Source organism: Fundulus heteroclitus, chromosome 23 (genome assembly GCF_011125445.2).
Source record: "Fundulus heteroclitus isolate FHET01 chromosome 23, MU-UCD_Fhet_4.1, whole genome shotgun sequence".
NCBI lineage: Eukaryota > Metazoa > Chordata > Actinopteri > Cyprinodontiformes > Fundulidae > Fundulus > Fundulus heteroclitus.
Window position 1 is genome coordinate 23884889 of NC_046383.1, and position 24730 is coordinate 23909618.

The 24730-nt window shown below is 42.0% G+C and overlaps 1 protein-coding gene across 2 annotated transcripts; it reads right to left on the reverse strand.

The window, feature by feature from the left end:
• Positions 1 to 974: 974 nt before the first annotated feature.
• ccnjl (cyclin J-like) lies at positions 975 to 23527 on the reverse strand. 2 transcript variants are annotated; one of them, XM_036127224.1, is made up of 6 exons: positions 23232 to 23527; positions 22496 to 22603; positions 17081 to 17291; positions 5883 to 6182; positions 5632 to 5791; positions 975 to 4198 (listed from the first exon to the last, which is right to left on the reverse strand). In XM_036127224.1, exons 2-6 carry the CDS (start codon positions 22571 to 22573, stop codon positions 3664 to 3666), a joined length of 1284 nt encoding a protein of 427 aa, XP_035983117.1. In that variant the 5' UTR covers positions 22574 to 22603; positions 23232 to 23527; the 3' UTR covers positions 975 to 3663. The 2 variants fall into 2 exon arrangements, with proteins under 2 accessions (XP_035983117.1, XP_012710199.2); XM_012854745.3 differs by having other exon boundaries at positions 22496 to 22606; positions 23232 to 23526.
• Between the last annotated feature and the right edge of the window lie 1203 nt (positions 23528 to 24730).

Sequence of the window (24730 nt, forward strand, 5' to 3'; positions counted from 1 at the left end):
GGTAGTTTTTTTTTTTTTTTTACGTGTGAGACTATATTACTGGAAACAAAAGTTTCAGTGTTAATGGATTTGAACACATCTTTTCCAGGCGTGCCAATAATCGTTTGGACTCTCTAAATGTCTAAGAACCAGAAACGGCAAGATTTGACTGAACTACTTCATTTCCTTTGAGGGCTGCAGACATTTCAACAAAAACTCTTCAAGGAGATAGAAAACACAGCTCAGAAATCAACTCAAATGTGGGTTTATTTTGTCGTGGCACAATGATAACACCTTTTATCATTCAGTGTCGAATAAACCAAGACTACAGGTCGTTATAGAGAAATAAAAATAAATGTCTGCGGTGTCATTTCATCACTATTACAAAGAAGACGTGTTGACTGGTGAGGTGAGCGGCGTCAGCACCAATCATGGTCAGGACGTGGGGAAACAAAAAAAAAAAAACATTTCAAAACTCAAAGCTTTATGGAATATTTATCACTGGTAGCATATGGCTGCAATATGCAACATATTCAGGTGTTCAGAGCCTAATGCCCTCTAGTGGAGATCAACTCAAGTTACATTTTATTAGTAAGTAAATAAAAAAAAACAAATACTAGAATAAGTTAACGTTGAACCAGTGGTATACATGAGTCAGTGATGGCTGTGATCAGCAGAAACCCAAAGACAACTTATTGCACCTTTTGACACCTCAACAAGAAGTTGCAAGCAGAAAACTAACAGAACAGAAACAAATCTAGTCCACACCAACAGCAGAAACAAATTAAAACATTATTCAAATACATGGAATGTAAAAAAAAATACAACAAAATGGTACACAGAGTAAGAAAAAATAAAGGGCAGAGAATCATTCCCCTCAGACATAAACATTGAAAGCTGTTTTCAGTGAATGGAGCAAACACACCGGGCTGATTGAGCGGGGGGTGGGGGGGGGGGGGCAACTGCATCCTTAAAGCCAAAACATTAAACCTACAGACAGTTTGAACATTAGTTTATTTCACCTTTAGTGCCTCCAATGCAGGGAATCAGCAGTACTCCAAAAATAGCCCGACAGTTTAATTATCATCTAGATTTGGTGCCATTAACTGAAATATTTACTTTTCCGCCCATAACGGAAAAAAAACCCTACACAGAAAATTCATTATGTTAACGAGATTTGAAGTGTTTATCTATTAGGTTATCAGCAGCCGTTCCCTTACCTGACGAACAAACAAACAAACTTGGATTTTTTTTTTTGGTCTAAAAACAAAATGCTGTAAGGTTCATCCGCAGCATTTTCCCCTAAATAAGCCTTTATGGAAACAAACAGGTCTGACTGCTTCACTTAGTGTGTTAATCTGCTAGCCGACCAAATTAATTCCCTTCATCCCGTTATATTTGACCACAGCGCCCACGCACGAACACGCCATCCCTGCGGGGAAACATAGCGGTGGCAGCTTCACGCTGTGATCTGTCTAAATTAGCTGTTTAGTTGTCGAATAATGATTTCTAAAAAAAAAAAAACAGGCTGACAGTTCAACTTCAAGGGACGGATCAGATTTTAGTGAGACTCTGTGGGTTTTTTTTTTTATCATTTTCCTGTAGAAGATGATCTTATTTTGCAGTTCTAGAAGGAATATGTCATCAGAGTGAGACGGACCCATTTTAGCTGATTTCTCTAACTCAAAACAACAACAAAAAATCTTCACACCTATGGAATAAACCAATTTAGTAGCAAAGAAGAGACCAATGAGAAGTTTGTTGTTGAGGTTATAGCCTCGTCAGCCTCCAGGTAAACCCACAATGTAAACCTTTGGGCTGAGAATACAACAACAAGCTCAACAACGGTGCTTTTAGAAATTGTAGACTGTTGATATTTGCAAAGACGGCGTTGTACGTTATCAACATTTGCTTGACTTTCTAAAATCGGCTAAAACAGTGACGTGTCTGTCCAGCTGTGAGCTTTCCACCACTCTGAGGATCTATTCACTTTCCTAAAACTTTAGCAGTATCTCATCTTTCTATTACAGCTCATTTCTACTGAGGATATATTCAGAGAATTTTACTTTCCCTTCGGGTTGTCAGAAGATAATTGGGAAATCCTAATTTGGAGCAAACAGAGTCCCTAAACATGTGAAGTTGCAGCATGGTGACCGGCGGTCAAGCCCTGGTGATCAGCTCTGGGAATCAGGGAACGTGTTTACACTTCAACAGGAAGTGGGAGATGGAGGGTCGCAGCTTTACAAATCTGGGAAGCAATTACAGACGACCGGCTGCAGATGTTCAAAAGTGAAACCAGCCACGGTTCCTTTATGCGGCGAATGCATCCAGTCAGTCAGATACGGAGTATGATCCAGTGATAAGGAGGGCAAAGATGCTAAATCAGCATCTACTTCAAAGCACAGAATGCAAAGGAAAAAAATGCAGCTTTAGCCTTAAAACCTGAGCCTGAACATACAAAAAAGAAAACTACACTCTCACGCAATGGTGGATTTCTACGTTGGTATAAAAAGCTACGCTACATCAAACAAAACGAGAGAAAAATAAAAAAGAGAACAAAAAAAAAAAGTTATAAATAAAAGCTATAACATGTTTCAATGGCATCATATTCAAGTAATCTTGATAAAGTCCCTGATAGTGGTTCATGTAAACATTGGGAGTCTTCAACCCAGACAGAACAAGAAGGCAGCAGCATTTCATATGTACAAACACAACAAAGCCCCGCGCCATCTTCACCAGGCGGGTCCGGTCCATTCACTCCACAGTTGAGTTCAGACTGTCGGCGTGAGAAAGCTGGCGGGACAGCCGCGGTTCCACCTGCGTGTGTGTGAGGGCTCAACTTTGGGAGACGGAGAGGGGGGGGTTAAGAAAAGCGAACGCTGCGGGCCGGTCTGGGCCAATCAGCGCCGCCGGCTGTGCACTAAACAATGAGTTCTTGGTGTCCTCTGATGGTCCTGAGTTGTTAGGGAATCTCAGAGAAGCCGTTCAGCTCTTTACATCAAATGTTGGCTGATTTAGGAGGAGGGGGGGGAAAAAAAACAACTTCAAAAGGCATTAACAACCTTTTTATGCTCTTCCAGTAAAGCAATAGGCCTCCATTTATTTCATCCTATCTTTAGTCTAACGTTGGCTTGCATAAAAATATAATCAGCCAGATTTCCTATGAAATGTTATATTTTTGGGATTAGAAGTGAAGAAAGTGTTGAGCAGCGAGACGCATTTACCACAGACACGTCGCGTTCTGTGCACTTCTAAAATTGGCTCAGCTATCACACACACAGGCACTGAATGAGGTGGGTGTTTGATCACGCTGCTGCTGCTGCTGCTGCTTTCATCTCATTCACAGTGATGACAGTCTCATAATAAACGCACATTCAGAGATCCAGTTCAGAACGTGGCAGAAGCATTTCCCCCCCGCAGCACCTCCAGGTTCAACCCGAGGCAGAGGAGCGTTCGTCACGTCAGCGTGATGACCTCCACCGGGTCCGCCGCGCCTCTGGCCCTCTGCTTACGTTTGAGGCGTCTGTGCGAGAGCGGCGGGGACGGCGGGGCGGCCGCAGGCGTCGGCGTGCTGACGGAGAGGGCGAGGAGGTCTGTGAACGGGTATTTCGGGGTGGGGATGTGGGGCGGGAGCACTGCGGTGGGCTCCCGTAGCGGTTTGTGCTCCCTCTCCGTCTCCTGGCGTCACCTGTCGAAGCAGCCGGCTGTGAACGTGTGGTGGGCCCCCAGGTAGCCCCCGCCGTAGGCCACGCTCAGACAGTGGCGCGGCTCTCCGGCGAGGGCCATCTGCACAGAGATGGGGCTCTGAAGAGGCAGCGCGCGGGCCGCGGGCTGCAGACCCGAGGTTAGGCTCGGGTAGGAGGGGAACGCTCCTCCGACGGTGATGGAGGGGGCCGCTGTTAGCAGGCCCACCCTGCTGCTCTGGAGGAAATCCTGAGACATGTTCACCACTGGGCCAAAAGCCTGAGAGTCAGCTAGTGCTTGCAGCTGGGACAGAGAGGGGGAATGCTGGGAGAGGTGTGTGAAGCTGTCTGGCTGGAAGAGCAACTGTGGTGTGGAGGAGGAGGAGGAGGAGGAGGAGGAAGAGGAGGAGGCCGGTCTCTGGATGGCAGAGACTGGGGAGAGGTGAGACGTCTGGGGCTGGGATTGCAGAGAGGAGGGCCGGTGAGGAGGAGTGGTTTTGGTTTTATTGGCCTCCTTCACGTCGTTGTCATGAGCCCTGTTAGCACAACAAACAGGAAAAAATAGGTCAGCGACGCCGTTCCTGTTCAGAAAGTCTGTGAAGGCTTCAATAAAAAGGACGTTTTCCACAACATCTGTTTAAACAGAACCATTAAAAGCACAAAGTAGAAGTTCCTCCGTCAACTTTATTCACATTTTGTCATTATACAGACTATTATATATAGACAAACACGCAATGGTGCATGACTGAAGTGGAAGGCCCCTTTACTGTGATACAATCATATTAAAAAAAATCATATTAGGATAGCTAGGAAGGGGGAGAAGGTGCGCTGGTAAGACAAGACCAAAACAAACTGCTTGGCCTACTAGCAAACCTCTGTTCATGGAGGAAACGAGCTCCGCACTTAACCCTGAACACAGCATCCCAGAGAGAAACAGTGTGGATGCTTTTCTCCATTTAGCAAAGAGTGGTAGATGAATGGAGCTAAAAACAGAGGGCAGAGTCCACCTAATGATCCTGTACGTATGACCGGAGCTACAATGGATGGTCTATATCAGTTCTCCTCCATTCTGGTCCTGGAGGGCCGGTGTCCTACGAATTTAATTTGTTACTCTGCTTCAACACACCAGGGTCAACTAATCAGGCAAATTAAAGCATCTTAATATGCCGGAATGGCCTAGTCAAAGTCCTGACCTAACCATAACTGTGAAAGCTGCTGTTCACAAACCTTCTCCATCCCGTCTGACTGCAGGTCTATGTAAAACATCAGTGAGGTGATGTGAGGAGGTTGAAAGGCTGCAAGTGTTTCTGCACCGTATTCACATACTTACACCAATCAACTCAACCAGCTAAACTCTACCTGTGCAACTTGTTGTTTTGTTAAACTTACTAAAAATTACAACAGATCTGGTAATAATGCTCTTATTACCAGACTGCTATCAGACTGCTATCACCAAGTGAATATATGTCAGTATATATATATATATATATATATATATATATATATATATATATATAAAACCGGGAAGTACACATCATCTGCCTACTCCGATTTCTTTTGTATTTTTATTTTTTCTCATTTTCTTTTTGATCCACTGTATATAGGAAGATACACTGTAGATAACTGATGCACCTTTTCCTACTCCTGACTATTGACGGACAATTGAGCCGATGTGACAAGTGAATTTCTCCAACGTGAGATCAATAAAGACTATTTTATCTTATCTTATCTTCTGGTCACAGAAAGTCAGTTTGTAAGTCAACAACAGGGACAAAAAAAAACAAACATAAAACCTCATGGAAATAAACCGCCCTCTTCTCAATATGCCGTCACACCTTGAGCAGATTCTCTGTGAGCCCTGTTCCAGTTTTAGCTTTTTTATGCGTGTGTGAGTGTGTGTGTGTGTGTGTGTGTGTGTGTGTGTGTGTGTGTGTGTGTGTGTGTGTGTGTGTGTGTGTGTGTCTCTTACAGCAGCATTAGCTCAATACATGGGGTGAGGTGGTCCCAGGAGTACCCTGTTAGCAGATGGAGACCAGTCGTCCAGCTTGGGGCAATCTGAAGGCAAACGCGGGATGCTGCAACGCAAGCGGCAGCGACCTGAGAGGGTCTAAAATTCAGGAAGGCGTGATCTACAAGAAAAAGAAGTCACATTTTAAATCAGTCTTCAATAACTAGGAATTTTGCCTGTAGTAAACGAGGCCCAGCTCCTCTTAAAGTCACCTTGCAGCGAAACCTCTAGGAAGTAGTGAGTGTATTTGTCCATGAAAGCCTTGGTCTTGGACAGAGAGGACAGCGGCCAGCCGTTGTAGAGGTCGCCCTCCTGCACGGCGGCGTGGAGGTAGTAGTCGATAAAGTGGGCGGGCGTGGGCATGCACAGATTCCAGCTGAAGGTCTCCAGCAGCAGCAGCTCCATTTTGATCAGGTCCCTCTTGTTCAGAACAAGGTTCAGGCTGCACATAAAGCCGAGGGAGTTCAGCTGCTCCAGTTTAGGGACCCGGTCCTCCTTCTCCTCAAATTTACCTGGAGGAAGAAGAAATTAAAGAGCATCCCATTTAGCCACAGGAAAATTATTTCATTGAAAGCCCTAAAAAAAAAAAAAAAATCAGACACATATTAGTTTCTTCAGAATTATCTTGTTATAACATTCAAATGTGTTTTAGGCATTAAGAATAACTGTTTATACTTAAAAAAAATCCATCCATCCATCCACAGAAATACTACAGCTTTAGGAAGACAGTTTTCAATTGTTTTGTTTTGCATTATTAGGAAGAAAATTTAATAACATCATTGAAACAATGAAATGATTAAACATACAACGAGCAAACAGAAAATTAAACTATAGTAATTGCAGTACCCGAAAGACAATCAGAATTTCACTTTATATTCAATTTGCAGAGTGTTTAGTAATTTATTATTACCAATTCATCAGCACAATATTGGAAAATTATATATACTGTGATGACAATATCATGTGTTTTAATGTAAATATTACATTCCCAACAATCTTATGATATTTAATCATCCACATCCTGGTAATGAGAGAAGGATATGAGCTGCAATATTTGATGCAGCCCTAATTACTGGGACAGAATACAAATTATAAATGGATCAGTAAAGCAGAGTGATGTTTTTTTAGATTATAAACAAATCAGTAAAAAAGATCAGCCTATAAATTCTAAGAAGAAAACACTGTAAATGACAAAGAAATATATTTCACCCAGATTCTCACAGCCATACCAGCAACGCCACTCTAGTCAGCCCCCTCCCAATTTAAAGTACGTCTTTAAATTGGGAGGCTCCCTCCCAATTTAAAGACGTACTTTTTTCCATAGCAACAGCCCCGAGGCCTCGGGGGTCCTTATGACCAATGAAGAGGCTTGTTCCTGCCTTTAATCCGAGGCTCCAAGAGGCCTCCTCTCCAAAAAAAAAAAAAAAAAATTAGGAATGAGGGTGAGGGGGGTGTCAGGTTACTCTGATACAGACCGGCATAGAACTGCACACGGCTTCCAGCGAGGCCTTCAAACGAAACCAAGCAGCCCTCAGAAAGCCTTACATTTGTCCCATTTGTCATTTTGACCGCTAAAACGTTCCCTTAAATTAACGTGGAATCAATCCACACTATGTAAAGAGTTCCTGATTGTTAATTAACATTTAGTGAAGACACAAGAAATCACGTTTATAACGCCTTTATCTCCAATAGTGAGTATTACAGAGGGCTCCTTTAAAAAGACGGTCCCAAATTCTGACAAATATTGTCTGTTATTGTTCTGTTTGCTGCTGATTCCTACAATATAGGACAAAAAGGCCTAAAAGGTGCACAAATATATAAAATTCCTAAAAGTACACAACTATTTAAAGAAGGAAACCTATGCCCTCACTATTTATGCAACATAAAAAAAACACACTTAAGCACCACTCCACGGATCTGTTAGAGGCAGTAGGTTTTATAAGGCCCCTGCAAGGATTAAAATATTGCGCTTCAAGCTGGGGACAACAACAAAAAAAAAAAAAACCTTGGTGGAGTTAATCTTCTGATCTAAAACCATGGCAACCAAAGACTGAAAATAGGGGTGTTTATTGACAATACTGAGCGAGAGTTAGAGGGGAAACACAGAGGCACGGTCGTCTGACATGCCCTAGACCTCATTAATCCCTTTATCCTCGAGTCCAGGGGAGCGTCTTCCTACACGGCGCAAGTTTTATCGCCCAAAGTTGCGAGCTATCATTAAACAGGGCAGGAGGGAGGGCGCGGGGAAGGCGGGGATCTGCAGCCCGGCGTGCGGGGAGGTGGGAGTAATGTGTAATTAGCAGGGAGGCAGTAATGGCGCTGCTCCAGCAGGAACAGGAAGCACAATGAGAAACTGAGCCGTTTACAGCCAGCCCGACCCGCTCCACGACTCAGTGCACACTTGCCACATTCTCTCACCCTCATATCCTCCAGATCAGTGCTCGGCCCGCTGCTAGACGGCCGTGTCCGCAAAAAAACACAGCCGTAAAAAGCCATCAGCTCCCCCCAATCTGTCCAGAACACCGGGCCTCTTTGAAGCCGAGAGCCGTGTTGCAACCAGTCTCTCCTTGATCGTCGTGCTCCACAGCTATGACTCCACAGCTGTGGACGAACTAACACCAGGATTACTGCTGCAAAATATATATTTAACAACAGCAAAAAGACACAGCAAATAACTCCAGCCAGCTGCAACAGAATGACAGCTGGGTAAAACAGTGCTCACTTTGGTTTGTGACTGGATCCACACCAAAGCTGCTCATTTTGCAGCATCAGAAGAAAAAAAACAGAACAAACTGCTTTTAACTTTAACAAGAAAATATGCAACAAGTCATCTAAATCCTATAAAGTTTGAATTATGGCTCCACTTTGTCAAAGGTTTTTTGTTTTTTCTACTGATATCAGTTAAAAGGCTCAATCTATCTAAAAAACAACAACCTACACCAAGGATTTAGTATGTTGAGTTGCTCTGACGCTGATAGCGGACTGAGTCACTCAGACAGAGAGCACTGGAGACCTTGTCGTTTTTTTGTTGTTGTTTTTTTTAGTCGCTTCAAACTTGGGAGCATCTAATGCATATTTTAGGAGTCTGGAGGCAAATTCTCAGTTATCCGGGTCATGGCAACAGCGAGCGGGCTTAAATCGAAGGCAATCGGACCTTCGCTCACTTTTCCTCGTAGGAGAGTGGTGGCGATGTTTGGAAGTCCTGATACTGTAACCTTCCCTCCTTATCACCAGATTTATTATTATCGATTAAAAAAAACACAGCCTAAAACAAACTACTTTAAATAAGATAGTGCCATCAGTTTGTTTTTAATATACCATTTCATGGTTAAATGCATAGTTTTCACCTGCAGCTTTAGAACCCACCAGCATGTCTATCAGAAAATGTGAGAGACATTTGTATTGTTTTAATTACATGTTTTTGATTGACGATTAATGGACTATTAACTGTTACAAAAATCAATCACTGCCAAGACGGAAACAGGAAAAATGCCTCTTATGAAATTGGGATAAACTTTTCCCAAGTTTTCTTTCTTTTCTTTTTTTTTTTTTTTTACTTCAAAGCAAGACGAGCATCAAATTAATAAAGCTCAATTTAAGATGCTATCCTTTAATTCAATCATCATGCCGTCCTCGTCCTGTTAGGGATTGTGGGATGGAGGCGGACAGCCAGCAGGCAGGACTGACCCTCACAGAGTGAAAGCAAAAAAAAAATAAAAACCATCCTCCCTATTAGCTATACCTTTTGCTATTTTGATTTTAAAATATTTTATATATCAAAATAGATTACCAAGCTCCAGAGTCAAGACAAGCTTTATATATACATTGATGCTAAATACAACAGAGACAGATTATATTTAGCTGAGTCAATTTGTCAATAACCTTAAGATTTATCAAACTGGACTTTGTGGTGTCTATTTAATACTCGGTCACCCGTTTGGCACCAAGCGGAGACCATCAGAGCCCCCATCAGGTCTCTCTGGTCAGTGTGAGCGCTGGCTGAAAGAGATGCTGCATTCCTCTCCAGTGACTTCAGCTTACCTGGAATCCAGGCAGCAAACTGATCCCATCTCCTCTCAGCGAGCAGGAAGAGACGGATGAGCAGCTCAAAAAAAATAAATAAAAATAATAAACTCCCTATCTGCAGAACCACTTTCTCCATCTGCAGCAAACTCAAGCAACCCATCGTTTCTCCCAGCACCTACATGCGATGGTGAGTCAACAGACAGAGCCGAGGTTAAAGGTCAGGAAGAGGCAAGACCAGGATGCTGAGGCTGGTCCCAGGTGGGCTGTTTGGGGGGGAAATGGGTTGGAACTGATCCTGAGAGACGTTGTTCTCTAACAGCGGATATTCCTTAAAGGCAGAAACAAAGCTGCTTTGATACCAGGACAGTCTGGTGGGTTCTGGTCATCAGGACAAGAAATAACCCATTTCACACCTTCATGTGGTTTTGGTTACGTTCACTACGTACGTTTGGAAAGTGGACCGACGCGCCTGGATAATCTTACACTGCTGGAGCAGCTCCTGGTTGTATTGCCCGAACCAAGTGGAGGGCTGAGGTAAAAGGAAAACGGCACAAAGAAGAAGACAACTTCTTCTTTAATGCAGATTTACGCAGACCCGAGGTTTCCTGTTTTTACCTGCGTGTTCTGATCAGCGTGTTACTCCCGTCTGTACCTGGGATGTCTGCAGCTGCTTCACGTCCTCTCTGTGGTTTGCTGGATAGTTCCAGCACACGGTGGGTATATCCAAAGACACAAACTCTGGTCCGTTTAAACCAGGCATGTCCAAAGTGCGCCCCGGGGGCCATTTGTGGCCCCTGTGCTGATTTTGGGTGGCCCTCTAACTGCATTTCAAAAAAGATTTGGTCCACCAGCACAGGCTGATGCAGATGGAAGATTTTAGTTTTTAATTAGGGCAAAATTATTCTAGAAAAGTTAAAATCCTATAATTGAAAATGTTAAAGTTTTCATCTTTTAATAAACACCCTTTTGTCATTCTCTTTAATTTCATAGTAACATCTATCCAATGACATTTAATGACTCAAATTCAGACTTTGGTGCATAAAAATCTGCTTTGAACTAAATTATTAAAATTGGCTAATTACAGCAAGTGTTTTCAAAGAACAACCGACCCAAATATTGTTCTGATATTGCTAGACCAAAAAGAGTTCATTATTGTTAAAGAGTCAAATTAAATTATTCTAAATAATTTGCAAACTGGACGACCATCTTTTAATATGACAAATAAGCAAAACTCTTTTTTAAAAAAACTTTGGATATACAGTGATTTACACATTCATTTCCTACAACGGACTAATTTATGTATTTAAAATTATCATATTTTGTAGCACAAGCAAATTAACATATTTTTTTTGGTTTAAAAATGTTTTTATTATTTTTTTGGCCCTTGAGTTCCTTTGACTTGACAATTTCGGCCCACGTACCGAAAAGTTTGGACACCCCTGGTTTAAAGCAAAGCAAACTGCTCCTGCGTGAAGTGTCCAAATGGTCCAACAAACATGCCGTTCTAGGACTAAAATGATGGTATATTTGACATATTTGAACTAGTAAAAATGAAGGAAGGCTGATGGAGAAGTAGCAGGTAAGTTGCCTTTGGGTTTTTTATGGTTTACAAAAAATACTAAATGCACTGCAAAAACTCAATTAAAAATAAGTAAAATTTTCTTGAAATTAGTGTATTTGTCCTTAATTTGAGCAGGTAAATAAGAAGATATGCCAATGAAACCAGTATTTTTACACCTAAAATAAGATAATTAGATAAACTGCACTAGAAATAAGATGATGGAGATGAGTTGTTCCTATTTTAAGCACAAAAATCTTATTCCATTGGCAGATTATTTAAATTTGCTGCTCAAATCAAGGATGAATACACTAATTTCAAGAAAACTTTACTTATTTTTAGTCATGTTTTTGCAGTGGGGACACTTTAGACACGGCATTATGTTAATTTGCCCCCCAACAATTACTAAATATATAGAAAACCGAAATAGTAAACTATAGAAATGAGGATTTCTTATCTATCTTGTAGTAAATACAGAAGGTGAAGTAAAACCTTTCTGAAGAGCTCTTCAGTATCAGCTCCGATTGTTTCTTTATTTTTTCTCTTTGACTCGGCAGCCGTGAAGAGACCTCTCCTTCTTCTCCTTAACCATTTTTCATTTCACTGTGAGAGAGACGTGGGTCACACCTCCGTCACATAAGCTCCGGGTTGCCACCCCTGGTCCTGGAGGCTCTCACATTGTAGGCCCAAGCTGACCTCTGGCCCCCAGCGCTGAATGCTTGGGTGACCATAGAGAATTGCAGAACCCCCTGGTCTACGCTCATGTGGGTCAGAGTTTTGGGTGGGAGTCAACGAGACGGGAGCGCCCTGAATCTTTACGTGCCGAGGGTGTTTACTCTTCCGCTTTATGCGTCAGGAATGCCGGACAGATTTAAACCAAGACGTTATCCTTCGTAGCGTTTACCTTCAAACCAGTCTGTATATATGATTATACGTTCAAGAGCCCTGCATGTGAACACTCTGGCTTTGAGAGCGGGTGTTCCTACAGTATAAGGCAAGTGAAATTCAAGACTTTTTAAGACCTTTTTAATGCCACTTGAAATGAAAAGTTAAGACCAACTTTACCCACATGTTTATTATAACATAAACCATTACTTTCTGGGCCAGTAGACATGTTTAACATTTTGAAAAACATTCCATATAGGAAGAAAGCTTAAAAAAAAAAAAAAAAAACACACAAATTACAGATATATTTTTATCAACTACTGAACTGAATTCACAAACTTTGTTTTGTTCCCTACTAAGATTGAGCCGTTCTGTAAATGAAAAAAATATATAATTGTGTCAATTATTTTACCGTTTGGTAAGGATTACAAAAACAAAATCCTATTTATGACCTGGTAACAATTTTAAGACCTAAGAACGACTAATTTAAGACATTTTAATGCCAATTTAAGGCCTTAGTTTTATAATACAGAATTCAATGCCTTTTAAGACTTTTTAAGGATCTGCAGGAACCCTGGAAGAGAGAAGTGATATCCCTGTTATTCTGCAGTGCAGGGGGAACCCAGTTAGGTGGTTCAGTCCTAACATGTTCCTCTCCCGCCCCCCCCCCCCTCTGCCTCTATAGACCCTGTTCAACATCAGCAGCCAACCTGCCTTTGAAGTGCCGCTGCGTTCACTTCCCTGCCCCCCCCCGGGTGGTGAAGTGTGGGGCCGTGTCCCGGGACCGACTCTCGGTGCCCGACCCTGACGAGGTGAAGAGGAGCGAGGAGGTAAAACGACACCGGCGGAAATGGCCGCTGGGCTCTTTGTGTTGGGGAAACTCAAACGTCCTCTTTTGAAAAATAATCTATAGGTTTTATCACACAGTTGTCATGGCGACCACGTCCCTTTATAGTGGCTGGGCTCACGGTGAACCCCGCTCTGCGCGCTCGTACACGGCACCCTCCATGCCTCGGAGTGTGCTCCCCTCCCCCCCCCCACCCCCCCCTCCCCTCTGTGGGAAGGGTCTAGCTGGCCGGCCTGCTTGCATTGACTGGCTTTTGTTTGAGGCCTGACTCGGAGAGCATATGGCAGGTGCCCCCCTCAGCACACAGCTCTTCCCCTTCCCCACCCCCGGGCTCAGAGGCCCGTGGATGTGCCCTCTGTGGTCAACATGACTGAGCCTCATGTGCTCAACCGCTTCAGCTGGATGTTCTTTATTGTTCCTCCTGTTGTTGTTTTCCCCAACCCAAGCGACTCAATGGGGTTTATTCAACGAAACGTATTAAAAATAAGCTTCGGCAGTACATCCAGACGGGAGCTTTCATCTGGCATAAACAAGAGGAGAACAAAAATGGGCTAAAAAACAAGCAAATACGATAAAATAAAGAGAAACACGGCGCTGGTGTCATCTATGCGTAGAAACAGCTGCTGTATGCAAAGCTGGTTCTCTGTGGACTCAAAGCTGCCAGGAAGACTGATGTGGTCCCCGCAGGACTTCAAGGAATGTAACACAAAGGAAACTTTGTGGTTCTGGGATGACAGGTTGAGCCCAGCACCGCCGTTCCTGATTAATTGTGCTCTCAAAGCTAAAGCAGCATCTCTTAATAAGTGGCCGACAGTCAATAACGCTCAGTCCTAAAAAGGGTTTTAAAAATGGAGCATAATCTCTGTCCTGTAAAAGGAAGAGCAGCAAACACACACACACACACATACACATACAATAGAGTAACAGGATTAGGCAGTGACTGCTGAGAGGCACAAAAAAAGGCCACAGATTAATTAACCAAGCGCGGAAGGCAGGAAAGTTAAAAGAAAGACAATAGCGCGCATCAAAAGGAAGCGGCGAGACCCGGGCAGGTTGTTCAATAACTAGGCCAGATTCCAAAGCACCTCAAGACAGATGAAAACCGAAGTCAACTGTGAATCAAACAGCCTTTCAAGCCTTCATCAATCATGACAGAGACCCCCCCCCCCAACCCCCCAGTGCTGGAGGAGCGCAGGAGAACAGAGAGCCGCAGCAAATGAAAGCCACGATCAGAAGATTGGATGCAAAATCTGGCTAATCTATTAAAAATTCATAAAACAAAACTCCACTCCGGTCTGGACGGTCGGCACGTTTCTCAACTAAGTGAGCAAACCCTAAAATCTATTCTGCGGCTCTCGGGAGATTGTTTTTAAATAAAAACCTCATAAGTCTCGCCACGGAGACTTGTTTCTGATTGAAGACGGTCTGTTTCCACTCACACACACACACACACACACACAGCGAGCCCTCCCAAGTGAACGTGCTCCTTTTCCAGACTCCCATTCTGACAGCATCATTAGTCTAATTATCCGTGATGCCAAGGGCTGCATTAACGCATGAAAAAAAAAAAAAAAAAAAAAAGCTCACAGTCTGCTAATCACCAGACAGACATTGAGACAGTAATAACCACCAGGCAACCTGCAGCAGCGGGGGAAGAATGATTAACACACCTGCTTCAACACAAAGCAAAAAGAAACGGCAAGGTTTCACAGCAGAAGTCGCGAGCTGGTTCAGAAATTATGTTGGATGGAAAAGAGATTTAGTCAGAAAAAAAAAATAAAAAATAACATCCAACAATATAAAGCCATTCAGCATATACCGTAATTTTCAGACTATAAATCACACTTTTTTCCATAGTTTTGCTGATCCTGCAACTTATATTCAGGTGTGACTTGTATATCAATTTTAATAGTAATTCATATCGACCAGCATGAACGAAGGAGTAAACATTACCGTCTATAGCCACAAGAGGGCACTCTAGGCTAAAACTATCCTGCTCCTGTACCACTTAAAAATGAATTGAAGCAATAACTTGCAGACAACAACGTTGCGTGGTGCAGCGCGTAGAGCCCAGACTGAACTCTGTTACTGGGCTGTCCATGAAGCTAACAACAGCTAACGCTAGCTAATGGGTATTTTATCCAGGCAGTTTACAACTTCTCTGATGCACGTAGGCTTTATGTTGCTCTGAAACATTTGTGTCGTACTGTTAGCTTAGCACGTAGCACCGTTACACTCACGGTCTAATTTCAGCGTAGTTTTGACAACTTTCAGCACATTACGCTGAAACCTTCCTGCTTGCTGGCTTGTTATACTAATTTATCCTATTCATCCTCCCAAGTATGTTCCAAATAATTCAGCCTCTGTGTAATTTAATAAGTTGGTTTACCAGATGAAATGTCAGTTTTTAGTCTTGATTATGTGAAACAAATGCCTAAATAAAAGGGAATTATAGTCTGGTGCGACTCATACGTCTTTTTCCTCTTTATGACACATTTTTTGACTGAGTTATAGTCCAAAAAATACGGTAATTACTCTCTTTCTATAAGCTGCCACAAGGGGGACGGCCACAGATAAGAGGGGCTCCCTTTGATCATTTAGACGAGCATGGAACACATTGGATTAGGATATACTCAAAACTTTTAATCACTGGTTAATAGAACAACCTAACAAGAAGGTAACAGAGTTTTTTCTTCTTTAATATTAAATTGGCCCATTATTATTTACAGATAGTGAACTATAATTATCTTTGTGTGGAAACGTCTGTCTCATAACCTGGACATTTAGCATGTGTGAACTCTCAGAGAGGTAGTAAAATACAAGTATGACTCTGTGCTGTTTCCGAGATCTAATTGCTTTATTCATCGACAAAAACGTTTTTTTAAACTCATTCAATCCAAAAAGTAGAGTTAAAATACTTAGTTTTCATATATAGGGAAAAATTCAAATGGGCTTAAAAAAATCTGATTGGTGCATCTCTGATGCACGTAGGCTTTATGTTGCTCTGAAACATTTGTGCCGTACTGCTAGCTTAGCACGTAGCACCGTTACGTTCACGGTCTAATTTCAGCGTAATTTTGACAACTTTCAGCCCATTACATTGAAACCTTCCTGCTTGCTGGCTTGTTATGCTAATTTACCCCGTACATCCTCCCGGGTATGTTCCATGTAATTCAGCCTCTGTGTAATTTAATAAGTTGGTTTACCAGAGGGAATGTCAGTTTTTAGTCTTGTTTATGTGAAATAAATGTTTGATCCGTTTGATCATTTAGATGAGCGTGGAACACTTGAATTAGGATATACTCAAAACTTTTAATCACTGGTTAATAGAACAACCTAACAAGAAGAACTCAGAGTTTTTTCTTCTTTAATATTAAATTGGCCCATTATTATTTACAGATAGTGAACTATAATTATCTTTGTGTGGAAACGTCTGTCTCATAACCTGGACATTTAGCATGTGTGAACTCTCAGAGATGTAGTAAAATACAAGTATGTCTTTGGGCTGTTTCCGAGAGCTAATTGCTTTATTCATCGACAAAAAAAAGTTTTTTTAAACTCATTCAATCCAAAAAGTAAAGTTAAAATATTTAGTTTTTATAATAGGGGGAAAAATTCAAATGGGCTTAAAAAAAATCTGATTGGTGCATCTCTACAACCAGGTCACCAAAAACAGAAATAAACTAACACACTTTTGTTTTATCAGTTTAAAACTTGTCACAGAAACTTGCTCTAACCACACTGGACGCTGTTCTATTTTAACCCACGTTTCAAACAGCAGATCAGCCTAAAGAGTGAAGCTGGGGCGACAGAATACGCTCTCTAGGGGGCTGCTTAAATTAGCCCTCTGTCAGGAAGTGCTCTACCTTCAGCCACGGTGCAGAAACCACTGCAGCTCTGAAGCCAAGACGTCCACCTGAACCGCTGGTTTATTTACAGATACAGACACAGCATTCTTTTCAAGACAATACCAACCACTCAAAAGCCACCGACGGCTAGAAGGGATTTAACATCCCAGCAAGAAAAGAAACCGACTTAAAATAAAACAAACGTTTCTTGAAACACGGAAGGCGCGTTCTCATTCCTGGACTTACTAGCTAGCAGCAAACAGGAGAGGGCGATGATGTAGAGCTGTTTCACTGCAACGTCGTAGTGGTCCATGAACAGGTCGAGCAGGTAGACGGCCAGGTGGCGGGCCGTGGGACACAGCTGGTACCGGTTGCTTAGGATGGCCAACAGGTCCGCGAAGTAGCGCCGCATGCCGATCTGCGGGGAGTGGGCCCGGTAGACGGGCAGCTTCAGCTCCTGCAGGGAGGGGGACAAGAAAGATGAGAGAGGAAGAGGACAGGGGTCGATGGGAGCATGGTGGACAGGAAGCGGCGATGAAGAAATGCGGCGGTGGGGGAGCGCATGGTACGCATGATAATAGCGAGCTCTCCGTGTCTCCAGATGACTACGTCTAACAGCTCCCAGGAGAGCAGAAAAACATTCACGCAGGGAGAGAGTTTCCACCTAAGAGACGATTCTTCAGTATGATTCAGCCTTAATTCAGTTTTACTGAATTCAGCGCCGCTGCGGTAAACTGAAACTAATTTGGATCATTGCAGGAGGGGAGGGGGGGGGGGGTATGAACAATGGTGCTGAGGGGTTGGTGTGTGTGTAGCTTGTGGAGGGGAGGGGTGTTCCTCCAGCAGAGTTCAGCAGCAGATAGGATTAGGTTTCACCCCTAACACATCTCCTATTCATGTTAAATTAGCTGCATGTGTTTCAAAGTGGAAAGAAGACACTCTGGGGCATTAGCATGGAAGCAGCCCAGGGTATCTTTCTGAATCAGCTTCAGCTAAGATGCAAAAATAAAAAGGCTCTGGTTTTAGCTTTGGAGCAGCAGCGGTTTTCTGACTTAAAAAAAAGCACATGTTGAATTATTTCTTTAAAAATGTCGAGCTTTCTGTAAATAGCAGCAAACACAGGATGTAATGGGCTGGATTACAGGATGCCAACAGGTATCCTCTGATCAATGCCCCTTGAATGACAAAATAAGCCTGGTTGTATCAGGGTTGTTATGCAATTTCTCAGCACATTGGCTGTAAAAAAGCAGAAATCCTGCAAGATGGCCTTTTTTTCCCCATGCTCTAACTACTCCAATATACACCGGTTGCACACATAAAAGCTCTGGAAACAGCTGGTAGATTATTCTACGTGGAGAATATCTGCTTGCTGGAGCCTATCCAACGTTTTAAGATAAGCTCTCAGGGAAACATGTTTACAGTCAATAGAATTCGCTGCGAGGGCAAAACTGCAAACAGAGTAACACAAACTGCCAAATACTTATTTTCAGCACAACTTAAAAAAAAAAAAAAAACTAAAAAACTAAAAAAGAAAAACACGTTTGCTGCTCCGTCTGACACTTCAATGGAATCCAAAAATAAACACTGCCCCCCCCTCCCACTACCCACACCAATGTATAGCAGCAGCACCCACCCCCAGAGCCTGAAACTCCCCGTATCTACAGATCCTCCCAAAATTCTCCTCCCCTCCCACCGCCTCTGGTCCATCTGTCTGTCTAGAGGTGCAAGGGCAGCAGGAAGGGAGGGGGGGTGTAGTGGTGGAAGGGAGGAGGCTGCTGCAGTCTGGAGGGCTGGGGAGGTGGCGGCGGTGGGTGGTGGGGTCTGCGTGGAGCGGAGAAGTGCCTTTGTGGGGGGAACGGCGGCGTAATTAAGGATTCCACAGCTGCCTGCTGATTTGCATGTCTGATAATTTGCCACATGCTACACAGCCCTGCTATCTCCCACATCAGGGCATTATCACTGCAGCAAACGTCATTAAGGCTGGATGAGCCGGTGGGGGGGGTGGGGGGTGCAGGCGCCGTGCAGCAGGTCTGAACGCTGTGTGAGGCTCGGATAATGACTCCACCATTCTTCTCCGCTGCACTTCGGATATTTTCTGGAACGTGTAATCTCCCAGAAAATATCCAACAATCTCCACTCACTCATCAGGGAGGGAAGGGGGGGGGTTGTTTTTAAAAGCACAAACCACGATATTCATTAGAGATATATATATAAAAAAACAATGTAATCCTACATAAGAAACTTTGATATGTGGCAATATTTAAATTAGGAACTATAGCTATTTTATTGCCACTGAATTAAGTATCAGGTCAGAAATAACAAGTGAGCATGTTTTGCAGTAAGTTCTCTAAAAGTGTGATCCAGCAGACATCAGCCTCTTAGTAAAACATTTACCAAACCCTCTTGGTTATTTTATAACTCCAGTTGCTTCAAACATCCGTGTTACATCCTCTCTAACCTCCTGTCATTCAGCACTAATTGAACGTAACCTTTAACATACACTATTTAAGGCTAAAACTGGCTACACAGACAACTCTCCAACATCGTCCCCATCTGTATCCCCATCTCCATGTGCCGTGTTACTGCATAGGAGCGTTCAACAGGTTAGATGACATGCCCGTTCACCGGATCGGCTCATCCGCTCAAACTGAAAAACTACAAGAAGAAAACAAAGAGGCGAGGCGAAGGAGATGAACCGATAAACCCTTCAGAAAACTCTTTTTCTCCCTCTCTTCCAGCATGTCAACGCGTCATAAACTGCACGCATCTCGTACCTGGAAAATCCCAGTGCAGAACATCCTGACTGCCGGCTGACTCAGCCGAACACATGCGGATTTAAACGGCAGAAAGACGCCGCGCCGTTTCGTAATAAAGGGATAAAGGCTTTGTACCTTAAGGTAATGTACCTGAGACTACTGCTTCACCTCATGCAGTAGAAAATGAAACTATAGAGCATGACAAACCCCACACAGAGCTGACAGTAACTCTCTCTCTCATCATAGTAAATGGAAAAAGTGTGGGTGCTCTGTCAGTTTCTCTGTCTTTCTGAGTCAAACGATGTCCAGCATGAGAAAACTGAATCAAACAAAGCCTCGAAATGACTCAAAAAAATCTGGTTAGAAATGCAGCGGAGACAGTTTATGGCAAAATGAAGACGACTGATACTCACATCCCCACTGTGTCTTCACCGCCACAGGGGTCCAGAACGCCGGTCGAGTCACAAAGGTCTCAATCAAAAGTGACGCACACAGAAAGGCAGGACTGTGCCTCCAGGACAATTAACACAACGCCTAATTACTAAACCTTAATCTAGTGACGCAGCTGAATTTTAAGCCAAGATTAGAAAGTCAACAGAGCCGTGAATGTTTTTTAGTACTCCATGTTTGCTCAAGCACTGCAGAAAGATATCGACACCCAGCTTTTATCCTTAAGAGACTCTCAGAAAACACGTGCAATATTTGTTCATATGCAGCTGCAGATATAAAGCTTACAATGACGCACAACTGCTAACACAGTTTTTGCCTGTGACAATTTGAGAAGTTTGGTTTGGTCCAAGCAGACATTAAGCCAGGATCAGCGTTGCTCCAACTCCGAGTGATTAGGCTACTGGTTGTGGCCAATATCTGAAAAACTGCTTTTATTTATTGCTATTGTTGGCTGCATTTCAAAAATGACTGAAAGTAATGCAAAAATATACTTTTACTAGTCATTATCTCTGCATTCCTGTTCGCAGCACTGCAGAGACGTCGAGCAATTTATTTATTTACCATAAGATCTGAAGATTGTTTTTGAATCATCAAACGGTTTGTTAATGTTTTCAACCTTGTATGCTAACAATAAACTGATTTGATGTGAACGTGTGATTTTTTTTGACCCACACAAGGTCCAGATTCCATCAGAAATCAGAAATGGTTTACACCTTTATGTCAAGATTCAACTCTAATGTTTAATTTGAAAAAGAATGCAAGATAAAGGGTCTCTGCTGCTGTTTCAATAGGGAAAAGATACATTTATGCGCTAATGACAAAGTCAATTACCTTCCATTTACTCTAATCCCTATAATCACTGAAACGTCTAAAAAGATTTGTATTAAGCTGTTTTTGGTCACAACCTTTTCACGTTTCATTGTACAACTTCCTTAAACATGCAGTTGTTAAAACACTGAAAACCAAACACTGTTCTCATTTGTACACAGGATCCTGGTGTCACTTTAAAAGGCACCCCCCCCCCTCTCTCTGGTGAATTTATCCCATGACTCTTTTTAAAGTGTTTCTAACGTGCGCAGTAGTTTGAGTTTTTTTTTTCTTCTTTTTCAGGAAAAGTGTTTTCTTTGTAGCAGACGACAGAAATACAAAACAAAAAACAACATATTTGCATGAAAATATTTCCGTCAAAACAAGGCTGACCCAGACGTTGTAACATAAAACTTCCTTTCAGTAATTACAGATACGGCCACATCAGGGCGCCTGCAGCAGCTTTTTAGGTCCGATGCTGCCGTCCTGTCAAAAAGCCGCTTATTTGCAACAGCAGGCTGTAGTTTCGAAAATCCTTTAGATAACAAACACACCCACTACTCACTTTGTTGTCTGTTTTGTTTACTTCCTGTAAATTAAATAGCAGGACCATGATTTGAAACTTTTTGGTCCAAATAGTCGGTGAGCTAACCTTTTCAGGTACTTATATACCAAAAAAATAAAATAAACAAAACCAACAGTCTTGACAGGTGAGCATGTGCATTTCCCACGTGAGAAAAGGTGAGATTTTGACTCTTTTCCACACATATTTGACATCAACCGTCCTTAATTTTAAACAATTTACAAACCCTTTAGCTTTGTTTCAGACTTTCACCATCAGGTTTACGTCAACAAGAGGATTCAACACCTGAACATAAGTCAGCACACATGTATGTATGTACAAATGTATACAATGTATATGCACATATATACGCGTAGGTACGTACGTATGTAGGCGCATGTATATATTTAAGTATAAAGATATGTTTTTATATATATATATATATATATATATATATATATATATATATATATATATATATATATATATATAGACCACTAAGAATGTAAATGAGACATCATATGCCCATTCCTATTTCCTTTTTTTGTATTTTTTTTGGTATTCTTTTTGATCCATTGTATATATGAAGATTCACTGTATATAACTGAATGCACCTTCCCTACTCTGCACCTTCTTGTATGAGCCAATGTGACGAGTGAATTTCTCCATTGTGAGATCAATAAAGACTATCTTATCTTCAAGCGGACCATCTTTTTGTCTCAGTCCGCAACCTTCTCCATTGCTTCTCCGTCGGTTCTAATGGCGAACATAAATTTATCTTTCCTTTGGCTTAATAAACGAATTTTACACGGCAATTAAAGAAACTCATTTCTATTCCAGCCCCAGAAAAGAGAAGAACGGCAATATCTTCAATATTGTAAAAATTAAGTCCGTTTTTTGTGATGACTAGTCTGTTTCGGGTCACGACTTTTCCATTTTAACGCAAAACGAGGGACGTAAACAACAAAAACCTCAGATAAAACAAAGCTTAACCTTCTTCGTCTGAAAGCTCTTTTAATGCTCCTCCTGATACAACTCTGTGTTGTGGCTCTGACCCGCATGTCCATCCTTTGGAGGCTGACTCACCTTAATGCGCAACGACTGATGGATGTCTGAAGCTAGCTGTCCTTTCCACCACTGCAGCTCCCTCTCCATCCTTCCCATTCAGAGGAGGCGTCCACAGTCAAGGTTTACCTGCTGAGAGGGATGTTTCCCACAAGTTTAGAGGCTTCAAAGTGCAGGAAACAAGGCTAAAATGTGACAATCAAAGCCTGAATGGAGCTTTACAGGCGACATCCTGGACAGAAAGGCTGGAAGTTTCTCTGTTAATGTCTTAATTACAGAACAATGACTGATTAATGTGCTCAGGCTTTTGTGGACATGTTTTTTTTTTTTTTTTTTGGACAAATCAATCAGCCTGGACAAGGTCGGTGCTAATTATCCAGCAGTGATCTGTTTTGCTAACCCAGGCCATCCTCTCTGCTCGGGAATTTTAACAGGCTCGTTTAAATGCCCGCTCGGCCACGCTGCAGGTCACATTTTTCACAAAGCCTCTCGGATTATTCTGCCTTTCGGCTTGGCTCCATTAATCCGGAACCGAGCCGTAACTTCAACATTTAATTCGCTGTTGAGACATCACCGCGACTGGAGACCCGAGATGCTCACAGAGCTCCTATATTTCCCCCCTCGTTTAAAACAAAAACAGCACATTCAAACTAATAAAAAAAAAATGACGCTTCACCTCAAACTGGCGCGCAGTTTTGTCGCAAAACAATAACACGGCTAACTTTTCCCGGCGCTGCTCGCTACATGTGCCACTCACCGCTCCGTCGGGAATGCCCCCCCAGACCCTCTTTGTCTCAGTCCGACATCCTGAATGAGAGAACTCCTCTGCGGCTCAACTTTTAAACGGACCTCTCTCTGACGCCGACGAGAAAAACTTCAAATCCGCCGGAGAGCTCATCAAACAGCCGCCACCGAGAGAATCCCCACGAAGGCCCTTCGTTTTGACCAGCTTCCCCGCCACAGCTCACACTTTTTCCAGCCACGATCCGCTCCGCCGTTCCCTCTCCGGTGGCTCGGCTCTGACAAAGTAGCCTCTTCGGCTGCGCCAGCTGCTGCTGCTGGGCTCGTGCGCCGCACGTTAGGGCCCTCCCACGTACCGCTTGGGAGTTGTAGTTTTTACCAGGTCACTGTGAAAACTACAACTAGCAAAGAGCTTCGGAAGAAGCTAAAACCCAATAAATGAGTAGCTAATTACGTACGAATATGAATATGTGGTAGCTTTAGTAGAATAGATATACATTACCTACAATCATTCAAACATGTAAACAATATTTTGTGCAATCATTAATTTAATTAATTGAATTCATTGTCAGTTAAAATCATAAAAAAAATCAATATGTATTTAATTATTTCATGTGTCCTGCTCTACAAGACGGAGGTTCAAAAGGGCCACAATTCAATAATTAGATAGATCTATGAATATATGACAAGTAAAAAAAATACTAATAATTATTTGCAATTATAAAATATAAAAATATTTTAATAAATGGATGGCTAAAAAATTAAATCACAAAATCATCATTTACAAGTTGAATTTGTTATAGTCAAAAAAATATATATTTATTTTATGGTTTTCGATCTGCAGACCCCCATAAAATGGGCAAATTAATATATATATAACCTTTTGATCAATAGTGAAAAAATATGCCAGAGTGCATTTAACTTATGATATATTCAAGAAAGAATTTATTGATTTTTAAATACTTTTCTTATCACTTCGTGGTACGTCTCATTAATCACTTCATAATTTACTTTTTTATTGAATTATTTTCCCTAAAGGCCCAAAGTTAAGGTTGCACCGGGTAGGGCTAATTACGTTTTGTACCCCTAATTGGTTAAAGTTGACTTGCAGTGTGGGTTAATCAGTCAAAATGTTAGGAATGAGACAGTCTAAATTATTTCATGGCGGACAGAAATATGAAAAAATATATATATATATATTTGGTTGTACGGTAATTCATTAGTGAATTACAGTACGGTTGTAACTGTATGATTTACAAAGATCCAATGTAGCAAAATTTTCTAAAATACTACATTTTATTTCAAACTTTCGTTATTAATCAATATTGTACTATAACATCAAAAAAGATGTACAGCAAATTTTAGGCATAAAGGATTTCAGCAGGTGCGAATTATATTGCAATGATGAATTAATGTGAACAAACTGAGCAAGTATGAAGTTAGTATTAAACTTTTGTGTGAATTTTTGGTCCAATCTTAAAAATCAATATGAATTCTTGTCATGTTTCTGTTTTC

Bases quoted from the DNA above. Each gene is read 5' to 3' on its own strand.
- ccnjl (XM_036127224.1), bottom strand. From the start codon at position 22,573: ATGGGAAGGATGGAGAGGGAGCTGCAGTGGTGGAAAGGACAGCTAGCT. The intron at 17,292-22,495 runs GTGAGTCAGCCT...CCCTCCCTGCAG, and splicing joins ATCAGTCGTTGCGCATTAAG to GAGCTGAAGCTGCCCGTCTA. The intron at 6,183-17,080 runs GTAAGTCCAGGA...TTCTTCCTCCAG, and splicing joins CTCCTGTTTGCTGCTAGCTA to GTAAATTTGAGGAGAAGGAG.